This window comes from Heterocephalus glaber, unplaced genomic scaffold (genome assembly GCF_053883595.1).
Source record: "Heterocephalus glaber isolate CG9 unplaced genomic scaffold, H.glaber_assembly_v1.0 deba00001813, whole genome shotgun sequence".
Taxonomy (NCBI): Eukaryota; Metazoa; Chordata; class Mammalia; order Rodentia; family Bathyergidae; genus Heterocephalus; species Heterocephalus glaber.
Window position 1 is genome coordinate 1,326,091 of NW_028258484.1, and position 12,044 is coordinate 1,338,134.

The following is a 12,044-nucleotide window of genomic DNA, read 5'->3' on the forward strand; positions in this document are numbered from 1 at the left end:
CATAACTTTTAAGTTCAATATCCAGTTCTTCATTTATGGCAAGTATACACAGACCTGAATTTTTATATATACCTTGTGTTTTCTAACCCTGCTAAATTCCAGTACAAGTCTAGGGGCTCCTAGAGATTTCTTAGTATTTTCTCTGTAGATGATCATTTCATCTGCATAGAAAGATTTTGCTTCTGCTGTGCCAATCCTATCCTAGCTGTATCATTTTATTGCCAGACTATTTTGGTTTAGACCTATGTTTCAAAGTCTAATGGACAGATGAAGAGTAGGCATATATGCCCTTGTTCCCCACTTTAGAAAGAAAGCATTGTATCATCTCCATTCATAGAAGTAGTTTTTGTTGGAAGTATGGAATACATGTCTTTGATCTGTTGAGAAGGTTCTGTTCTACTTCTAGTCTCCTGATGGCTTTTACCATGAACAGCTGTAGAGTTTAGTCCAATACTCTTTCTCCAACTAGTGACAGGATCATATGGCTTTCTCCTTTCCTCTGTTAAAATGATGACTTTTGGGAGTAGATCTTCCAATGCTGAACCAACACTGCCATCCCTATAATAAAACCACTTTCTACATACTGCCAAAAAAAAAAAAAAAAAAAAAGATATATCATGTATAGGTAAAACTCCCTTTGATAAATGTGATCATTATGTATATGTAAACTGTACCAATAAAATTAATTTAAAACACTGATTCTTCTCTTTGTAACATGTTTTAAGCTCTATGAGCCTCAATTTCCTTTTCTGAAGATTAATAGGATCACACACATACAGTATTCAACAAGTTGAGTTTTTACACCATGCCTGGCACATAGTGAGTGCTCATCAAAATTATGACTGTTAGGATCGGGGATTTAGCTCAGTGGTTCCGCTGCCTGCCTCACAAGCGCAAGGTCCTGAGTTCGATCCCCAGTACCAAAACAAACCATTTACGGTTATTCTTATCATGAATCCTTTCGATAAAATATTATACCAGTTTCACAATCTACAAAATGCTTTCAGAAACACACCTTAGTAGGAGAGCTGATGATTGTTGGTAAAGGATTTTTAAAGAACCAATCAGAGCTCTGTGGAGATGATCCCATGTGCTTGGTGGGAGAGGTTCCAAGGCTGCCAGGCTGACTGGGCTGAGTAGTTGTACCCAGCTCCAGCATGGGAGGGGCACACAGGGTCAGAGTACTGTTTTCTGAGCTTCTGCTTGTTTTGATAGATGTCAGTGAGGGTGGGGGCGCTTTGCAGCCTAGCACCCAATAAGAGAGACTGCGGTGACTGAACCTGTGGCACTGGAGAACCTACCAAGAAAATGAACGTAATAGTAACCCAAAGTGAGGAAGTACAAGGCAAAACCCTAAGAAATAAGAAGACAATTATTAGTGAGAATTCTGATGAGTGTCTTACTTTTCTTGAGATAGTCTAATTATTAGCTAGGCAAACTTTACAAAGTAAGTATGCTATTGTATTCTCAGGAGATTTAATGACAATGGATATACCAACTGTTTTTAGCTGTGGCTATCAACTCAGATTAATGCAAGGTCTGAAGAGATCTATAAATTTAATAGTTAAAGGAAATAAAAACAACAAAGACCTACATTGAACAAGATGATTTCTAATCTTTATATGCACCACACTTGGGTATATGAATGTAATTATTCTCTTTTCTTACATAGCAACTAAAATAAATTTTCAAACTAACCCAGGATAACCCCTTACTAAAAAATATGCAAACCGCAAAGTCATAAAGATAATAGAGCTATCCTGAGTTTTATTATGTCTAACAATAACAATCGTAGTGATGTTTTGTGTTGTGTCAGTTTCATCAGTGATACATTTAAAGCCTAGTATATTCATAATTCTCTACAAAGACAACACTTGTCTGCCAGTTTTCTTGAACTTTAAGGGGACCTCACATCAAGGGACTGAGAGACTAGGCACTCCTCTCCTTACATAACCAACCACCTTATTGCCTACCGTAAGAGTTGTCCACTTACATGGTACTTTTATCTTAATGTGGCCAGTGCCTAGTTAATTGAGTTCTAGTTACACATTCTCTGGAGTTTCTTGCAAGCAAAACCATCACCAGTAACATCAAAAGCATACAAAAATTCTTAGTGCCCTAACCATCTGCTTTTTTTTTTTTTTTTTTGGCTACCGGGGATCAAACTCGTGTCTTTCCACTTGATAGGCAGAAGGCGGAACCACTGAGCTAAATCCCCAGCCCACCATCTACTTTCTAAAAATAGACAGGGATAGAAGCTTTGCTACTGACCACTCTTGGCTTGATCTCATTCCAAACCTGACATTTAGTTTTTTAGAATTGTGTTTTGTCTTTTATAGAAATAAATTTTATAAATACATAAGTAAAATTAGTGGCAAAATATTATGAATGGTGAATTACATCATCTCTTTCTTAAGCTTTATTTTTATTTTTACTTTTTTTTTTGTTCTTTTATTGGTACATTTTAGGTATACAATTTGTTTACATTTATCACTGGGTGTTTGTACCTATACATGATACATCTTGGTTCTTATTTTTTCCCCCATTACCTATGTGCCCTTTACCCCCTCCACCCTTCCCTATTTACATAGATATCATTTCCTTTTTTTTTTTCTTTTCTCATAGTTTTTTCTTTTCCTCTTTTCCTTTCCCCTTCCCCTCCCTTCACTCCTTCGTCTTTGGACCTTTTTTCCTATTTCAAATTATCAATTATCCATTTTCATCATTTTAACCCTTCTTTACACTATCAGTTTCTCACACTAGAGGAACTATTCGGTATTTACACATGTGTATCTTATTTATTTCACTTAAGAGTATGGCCTTGATATGCATCCATCTAGCTATAAATGACTCTAGTTTTTCATTCTTTATGGCTGAGTAGTACTCCATTGTATAAAAACCCCACATTTTCTTTATCCAGTTTCCAGCTGATGGGCACTTGAGCTGCTTCCAAGCTTTAGCTATTACAAACTGTGCCGCTATGAACATGGGTGCACATATATCACTGTGGTAAGATTCTTTTAATTCTTTTGGGAAGATACCCAGCAGGGGAATAGCTGGTTCAAATGGGACCTCTAGTCCTAGTTGAGGTATCTCCATACTGACTTCCACAGTGGTTGCACCAGTCTGCACTCATACCAACAATGGAGAAGGGTTCCTTTCTCCCCACAACCCCGCCAGCATTTATTTGTTGATTTCTTGATAGCAGCCATTCTTTGTGGGGTGAGGTGGAATCTATGTTGTTTTCATCTGTATCTCTCGAATGACGAGTGATGTTGAACATTTTTTCATATATGTGTTTGCTGCTTTTACTTCTTTGTCTGAGAAATGTCTGTTCATTTCAGAGGCCCATTTTTGAATTGGGTCTTTGAGTTTGGGGGGGGTCTGATTTTTTTCAATTCTTTATATATTCTAGATAGTAGACCTTTGTCTGAGGTACAGCTGCTAAAAATTTTTTCCCATATTGTAGGTTGTCTGTTAGCTCTGTTGGTGGTTTATTTTTAGAAAGCAAAAAAATATTAATAAACCTTAGAAAATAGTAATTTTCTAAATGACATACGATTCCTTCAACTAACTCTTCACATACCCATACAACAGAACTTGACTTATAAAAGTATAATTCACATGTATCTTTTTAGTCATACATATATATATATAATAAAGCAATAAGCATGTTTTTCTTTTTTATCTAAATACTCTAATACTCTTTATCAAGAATGTATTAATCTGTGAGCCAAATTAAACTTCTCTTTTAAATTATAGGTGCATTACTACACTTGAACTTATAATCCTTCTGCCTCAACATCCTGGAGTGCTGGGATTACAGGCCTAGGCTACCACACCCAGATTTCACTTTTCTGTTGTACTATAAATAATTAGTTTATGTCTACTAGTCTCACTACACAGTGACTACCCTGAAGAAGGTAGGAATAAATTGATTTAGTGTTGTGTTCTCAGACACTGATCCTGTTTCAGCTGACTTGGAAGCATTTGGAAAGTGTAGAAGGACTGAATTGAGAGAGCTGGAGCATCAGAGTTCTAAAAGCCTAGTTTTTCATTCTTCATTATGCTGCTGTTTGACACTGAAGAAGTCACTGCCCACCCCTCCTAGTTTACCTACTTTTCCATAAATAAGGAGGAGGTATCCCATCTGCCCTTCAGTGTTCCTCTAAGAATTCATCAAACAATTAATAGAAATTTGTACCTCAACTGCAAGAAATTAATATTTAATATTAATAAAGTTCATAGCCTTCATTCACTTCTTTCTTCAGATTTGTAAGGTGCTCACCAGCATAAAAAAAGCTTAAATAAAGAGTATGAAGGCCAAATTTTATGTCACGCACATACCAAATGACAGTGTCTCTAAAATCAGAGGCCTCTAGACACAAAATGCATTCTGAGCAGTAAGGAGATTAGTTGAGACACTTGACAAGCCTCTAACCCTAACCCACTGATTTCTAGGTAAATATTTTAGACAATAATTTTGCTGGAATTATCTGGATTTTTATTGCCTATTTCATCCAGATTTTATGTGAAAATCATTTGAAACAAAATACATCAAAAATATATTTATCGGGCCGGGGAGTCAGCTCAGTGGTTCTGGCGCCTGCCTTGAAAGCTCAAGGTGCCAAGTTCAATCCCTGGTACAAAAAAAAGAAAAAAAAGTATGTATTTATCAAAGTAATGAAATTTCACTTTCTATATTTTCCTTATATGTGTGACAATCAAAATTTACCTGTTATTTCATTCCTAAGAATATTTTCATAAAGTAATTTTGTATGTAAAAAGGGACAGTACCTATATGACACACAGAAACACATTAGGGGGCCAGGGATGCAGCTCAGTGGCTCAGTGCCTGCCTCAATAGCATAAGGTTCTGAGTTTAATCCCCAGTCCCCCCCCCAAAAAAGAAACACATTAGACCAAGATTCTAAAAAATAGGATAGCAGAGGAAATATTTCATATCAATTCAGCTCTTCTGATAAGACCAGAAAAACATAACTTAAATCCATTCATAATGAAATTCAAATTATTAAAATACCAAATACATTTTCCTACCTGAGGAGTTTCTACTCCTGGATTCATGGCCCTGAAGATGCCCACAGCAGCACTGACTAAACTGCTCAGGAATGGTACCAACTATAAAAGAAAAGATGGAGAACGGAACAAGAAATTATTTAAAACCAGTGAAGGATGCAAACAGGCAACATATGCACAAATTGCTCAGTATATACTGTAATAGCTTACAAAATTTTAAGTCGTAAAGATTTAGTTTGGAACTAACATGGAACCAATGATGTAGGAATTGGGCATGCTAAGATTAAAAAGTATATAACTGGATCAAAAGGAAAGAAGGCCATGTAAATGAATCAATGCCTATACAAGCATGTGTAAGACAGAAGCACAAGAGTTTGAACAAAATGCATGAGCCTTGTGCAACCGAAGAGCACAACTGACCAAAAGCCCAGCTGCTGTCCCTGTGGATTCCTATTTATGCTGAGGCTAGGCCTCCCCAGGGGCTGCTCCTAGCCAATGACTAACTCAGGCCTGTTGGAGTCGGTCAGGGAATTCCTCTGTCAACTCAGGGCTTAGGGCTACTCCTGCAGCCTGACTAAAACATTCTTAGAACCGCACTATCATTTCAGGTCTCCACAGACATTTTTCTTGACTGCAAATATAAGGTTTAAATCTTATCTTCAAAGATTTTTGGAGTATACCTTAGGGACAGCTACAGGGGTGAGAAAGGGGCAAAATTTTGAAGATTTTTTTTTTTTTTTAAGTAAAAAGAGAAGCAATGAGGGGCTGGGGATTTAGCTCAGTGGTGCTGCGCCTGCCTCACAAGCTCAAGGTCCTGAATTCAATTCCCAATACCAAAGAAAAAAAAAGTGATGAGGAAATTTAAGCTGATTTTTGGTGTTTTTTTAAAAAATTACTATCACAGGGCTCTTGGGGAATGGTTATATGCAGCCCTGCTTTGCCTGCCTTCTTCTGAGGCATCTTGCTCTCCACCTTAGTTCTCCTCCAGCAGTTCTGACTGCAGCCAGGGCCCCTCCACACCACCTGTTTTTCCCATTACCTCAATGCTGCTTCTCATAAATGCTATGAAGTTCGGGGATTTAACTCAATGGTTCTGCTGCCTGCCTCACAAGGGCAAGGTCCTGAGTTTGATCCCCCATACAAAAAAATTTAATGCTATGGACTTAGTAGCTTTGGCTTCCCATACTCTGAGTTGAAGCATTTTCTCTGCCTCTTAAATTTCACTGAAGGGGTGGTTTGTGGTTTTTCTGTTTACATAAGGGTTCTCCTTGTTACCATGAATGATTTCTAAGTGAAGTGAGAAGATCTGTAACAAAGCTGCTACTATATTCCTAGTGGAGGTGGAAGGCTTCTGATGAACGTGACCCAAAGCTTTTTGTATTTTAATCTTTAGACGTCTGAGTGATGAGTCAGGTAAGGCACTCTATGCATTTTAACCTAGGATCTCTGATTCTGCAGTTAGAACCCAAATCCAGTGAGAGTGCTTTTGATATACAAGATCCAGTTATTGACTGTATTTTCAACAGCAATCCCAACAGATTTATACAGAGGTTCTCAAAGGACAGTTAGGAGTTGGATAAAGTAAGAAGAAAGCGTCATGCCCTCCAATCAGGTCAGAATCACTGCTATGGTAAACTCATGTTCCTAAAAAGAGTGCATCGCGTCAGATTTGTTATACTGAAAATAAGGTTGAAAATAGCTGCTGTAAATTCTCCTTACCCAAAGGGGAAGGTGAGTAAGGCCTGGAAGACCCAGTAGAGTCTTCGTCCAACTGTCTGTACTGTGTCTGCTGGTGCTGGGGAGCAGGATCCCAGCCTGAGGAAGCCCAAGGGGGCTGGTGTTAGACCTTCGTACCACTACAGACCTGGTGAGAAAATGAGAATTCTTTACTCTTGTAGGTCTAGGATTTCCGTTTTTTGATTGTTTTGTCTGAAATTTCCTAACTATATGGCACAAAAAAACACTTTCTAAAAATGTGTAGCAGTCACATGGAACAAATATAAAAAGTATAAAATAGTGCCAGGGATTTAGTTCAGTGGCACTAGGTCCTAAGTTTGATCCCTGGTACCAAAAAAAAAAAAAAAAAGCATAAAATAACATAGAGTACAAGCTCCCTCACCTCTTCTATCTCTAATTCTCAACACTTCTCTAATCCTATTCAAAAAGCTACCAGAAGGGCTGGGGATTTAGCTCAGTGGTTCTGCCAACTGCCTTGCAAGTGCAAGGATCGCACTTCGTTCCCCAGTACAAAATAAATAAATACATACATAAATAAATAAATAAATAAATAAATACAATGGAAAAAGCTACCAGAGCCAGGTGTGGTAGCTATAGGTACAGGTATAGGTGAGATTATAGGTAATCTCAGCAATCGGGAGACTGAGGTGGGAGGACCGGTGTGAGTTTGAGCCCAGCCTGGGCTACATGGTGAGTTCAGGGCCAGCCTGAACTACAAAGGGAGACCCTACCTCAAAAAAACCAAAAAATTACCATGAGTTTTAGTTTCTAGCATGGCCTTCCAGAATCCCTTAATGCATATACAGTATAACCAAAATGAATACATATTATTATATTCATCTTGTTTTAACAACAAAGATGATATATATTACTTACTTTCAGTTTGTGTTAGGTCCCCTTTATACTCTTTTTTTCCCCCTTTATACTTTGTTTTTGCCCTTTATACTCTTAAACATTACTAAAGACTCCAGAGAATTTTTGTTTATACAACATCATCTACTGATACTTACTGTATTTGAAATTAAAATGAGAACTTTAAAAAATTCATTAACAATAGTAAATGTATGAAATTTAACAGAAGAATATGAAAAATAAGCATATTTTCCCTTTAACCACGCAGCAGAGTGTGACAGTACTTCACAACTTATGATTGCATCCTATCATGTTGTATGGGTAGAATGTGTTTCTTTCTCCACTTGTCCATTAAGTGGTAGACAGTTGGATGGTTTTCTCTAGTGGCATTTCCTGCGAGCTTCTCTCCTGGTGTCCTGTAGCACCAGGTTAAATTTCACCCCATTCAGAGATTAGGCAATAGAGCTAGCAATCGGGGAGCTGGGACTTTAACTTCAACTTTCTGACTTTGAAAATCATAGATTCATGTGACAGAAGAATCAGAAAGGTGTGAAAATGTATTTCATGAAAAGGCACCATTCTCCACCTACCAACTTCACACCTACAGTCTTCCTTGCTCTCTCAGGTACATCTACATCGACCGCTTGGTCCATCCTTCCAGAGAAATTATGGACTCATAACACCATGTGTACTTATCACAACTGACGGAATACTCTGTCCCACTCACTTGAAATTCTTTATATTTTGTTAAATCCCAATGTGCTTTTGTGTGTTTTTCAGAAATATTTAGGGGTGTTTCATATGTGCTGTTTCTCTGGAATCCTTTTCATCAACTTCTAGAACCATCCCTGAGATCCATCTAGGCACCCTGAAAGCTGACCACCAAGGAAAAGGAATCAATCTGTAGATTTCCTCAGCCATAGCCAGCTTCACACAGTCTCCACCGGTTAAAACTCAAGCCTGACTCACGTTACTGCAGTCACACTAGAAGGTAGTGAGGAGCTCACTGACCGGAGGATCAAAAGTGTAGGCAGTGCACATCAAGCTGGGCTGGCTGCAGATGCCTTCCCTCGTGCTGGGGCACACGGTGTCACTCACCTGACAGGGCCTTTTTCACAGCCCTTCTTGAATTTCCTGCAGAAATCCATCAGGCAAACTTAGTTGCCAATGCTTCAAAAGGAACAACCACAACCACTCTGCACCCCCCGCCCCCCAGCCCCACCTCTGGCCTTTTGACTGTGCAGCTACTTGGTTACACACTGCAGAGGCATAGGGGGACATAAAAGCCATTGTCCTGAGAGGCACAAGTGAACAACAGAGAGAGGGCCTGTCTTAGGCTCCCTGATGAAAACAAACCCACTGGAAAAGTGAAGGGAATCTCTGCAAAAAAGGCACAGCAGACCACTGTGATTGGTAAGTTGGAGGGACAGGGAGCTCAACTTATCACCAGCTCCCATCGGAACCTGGAATCTGCCTCAATCTCACGGGTCTGGGACCAGCTTACTGAGACTCATTGACTTATAACTGCACACTGCTGCCCACGTTGTCTATTGTGACAGCAGAGACATACCCTGAAGGAGGAGGCCCTTCATCTTTAAAGGTGATAGATTAATAACTACCACAAATTGTCATTCTCTAAGATGTATCTGATGCTACGGTGTTGCTGATTGTATCACTTGGGCTAAGGGGTTGTGATTGATCTACACAGTTGTCTTTCCTGGTATAATGAAAATGAGATAGCCTCAGAGTCATTAGAGACTCAAAACCTAAAGACCAGCTATATCTGGAAGACACCTCTGAGAAGCAATCATTCCATAAGGGTTTTAAATACATCAACAAAGATCTTACAATAAACAACTTCACAATATCCACCCAGGAACTAAACCAAGGACAGTGCCAAAAACAAAAATGAGAAGACATTTAAGAAAGTCACAAACCCAGACTTCCACCCCACAAAAGGCAAATTCTGGGGGAAATGAGGTGGAAAAATATGATAATCAACCACCTGGACACCCTGAACTGATAGCACAGGAAGTAACAGAACAGATGAATGATGCTCTAGAAAAATTCAAAGCAGAAATAATCTCCCAGAAAACTACACAGATGGTGTGACGGACCAGCCGTCACCAGTCAAACAGTTCCTGAATGGGGGAAAGGAGGACTGAGAAAAATAAAGAGAAGAGACAGAGTCGGGAGGGCTCCCAAGACCGAGAAAGCAAGTTTATTTTCACCTCTCTTTCATACACTCAGTGAGTTAGGTCATTAACCATGACCTTTATCCAAAACACCTGCTTCGTTGTTTGCTAGTTTTCTAGACACTCCTCGCCCTCATGGGCTACTTTGTTTCCTGGGGTTACAGAGGGTTCACCTTGTTGCTAGGGCAAACTCTAAAGGGAAACATCGGAGTTAGTGGAGACACGGTTCCCCATTACATAGTCTCCTGGCTATTTATAACAAAGGGTAAAATTAAAATGAAGCTTTTTGGCTGACACCGCTCCCCACAAGATGGTGAGCAGAGTGAGAGACATGATTAGAGGCTCTAGAACAGGAACTGATAAAAAAATAAATAAATGAGCTCAGAAACATGCCGGAAGCCATGAATGCCCAGCGTAAGAAAGAAATGGAAACCATGATCGCCCATCATAAGAAAGAAATGGAACCCATGAAACAGATTCAAACAGATATTCAGGAGATTAAAAACTCCACTGAAAGCATGCAGAGCAGATTAAGAGAATCTGAAGATAGAATATCAGCTATAGAAGGCAGGATTTGCAGGGAAGGACGATGAAAACAGAGATTTCTTAAAAATAGTAAGGGACCATGAGAAATAAATTCAGCAGCTGCTAGATGATGCAAAGAAAATAAGATGCTCAGAGCCAAATTTGATTTTTACCAGGGGAATACACATGGACAACTAATTTTGTTTGAAAGGCATTTGGGAAAGGGGGTTGTGGCTGTTGCACTCACGACAGGCTCCGCATTAGCGGGACACCCGCACACACCCTGAAGGGGCTCACGGGTGGACCGCGCTGTGGCACCGCGCCCTTCCCAGTCACGGAGCTCCAAGGACGTGACGATGGCCAAGGGCTTGTTGGTCCCTGACACCGCACGGCTCCCCGGGCCCAGGAGCCCGGGCGGTGCGCCCACACGTCTGCCCGCGGCGGCGGCGGCGGCGGGAGTCCGAGTGACCCCCCCCGCCCCGAACCTGGCCACAGCCCCAGGCAGGCGCCTGGCCACGGGTCTCGGCTCCTGCGCCACCCCCGACCGCGGGGGCCCGAGAGGAAGGGGCGGCCGCCTGCGGAGACCAACTGAAGCACAGACTGCTCTGCTCGCAGGCCGGCCGAGGCGGGGCAGGATGTCTCTCCCGCGCACTAGGGACAGGACCCGCGCCGCTAAGGAGCAGCTGGGCCACAGAGACGGCGACCGCAAGGCCTCTTCCCAGAGGGGCATCCCGCGTTCCGGCGATCGGACTCTCGCGCTGGAACGCCCGACTTAGAAGACAACACCGCTGAGGCGCAGAGAAACCGGCGCCTGTGCAGCTCCTACTCACCTGCCAGGCTCAGCTCCCCCTCCGTTTCCGCCCACGTCGCAGCTGCCAGCAACCACCGCAACTCTCAGCTCGGAGACGCTGGGCAAAAGGTCCCGTGCTCCTACCGACCCAATGGCGCCCCGCCTATCGCCTTCAGGGCGCACGCAGGCGCAGGGGGGCGCGCGCGACTCGGCGCAAGGAGCCCTGGGAGTTGTGGTCCAGGAGTCTGCATCTTTGCTGGGCGCCACCTCCATCGGCCAGCAGCAGGTGCTCCGGCCTTTCTCGCTGCTTCCTCTGTCTCCTCAAGGACTCGTCTTCCACTCCTGGATGATGGAGGAGTGTTTTCACGAAAGACCTGGACCCCCCCCCCTTCTTGGCATTCCACACCAGCGTTCCAGTGTGGAAACGGTGGGTCACTCCTGTAATCTCAGTGCTTTGGGAAGCTGAGGCAAGAGGATCTCAACTTCAGCTCAGCTGGGGCAACTCAGTGACTTCGTAAGACCCTGTCTCGCCATATATCTCCATATATATGCATGTATATATACTATGTATATATATGTACATGTATATATACATTTGGACACAAGGTGTCTCTCTCTCTCTCTCTCTCTATCTATCTCTCTCTCTCTGTATATACATATACATATAGGCTGGGGATGTAGCTCGGTGCAGAGACCCTGGGTTAAATTCCAAATATTCAAAAACAATTATTTCAAAGTGAGGTACTGGGACCAGTAGCTTCAGCATCATGTAGGAACTTGATAAAACTGCACATTCTCCTACCTACCAAGGCTATTTTGTTTTTGTTTTGTTGTTTCTTTCTTTTGGTGGCACTGGGAAAGGAACCCAGGACCTCACATTTGCTAGGGAAGAACTGTACCACTGAGCT

The 12,044-nt window shown here is 41.6% G+C and overlaps 1 protein-coding gene across 1 annotated transcript in view; it reads right to left on the reverse strand.

Annotated features, from left to right (window-relative positions):
• The window catches only part of Ulk2 (unc-51 like autophagy activating kinase 2), a 41,849-nt gene extending 30,680 nt beyond the window's left edge, over positions 1-11,169 (reverse strand). The window contains 6 exon segments of the mRNA XM_087203917.1: positions 1,016-1,136; positions 1,138-1,297; positions 5,059-5,139; positions 6,757-6,797; positions 6,799-6,869; positions 6,871-11,169. Of these exon segments, the coding sequence (XP_087060043.1) occupies positions 1,016-1,136; positions 1,138-1,297; positions 5,059-5,139; positions 6,757-6,797; positions 6,799-6,869; positions 6,871-7,137 (741 nt within the window). The 5' untranslated portion in view covers positions 7,138-11,169.
• Positions 11,170-12,044: the final 875 nt, after the last annotated feature.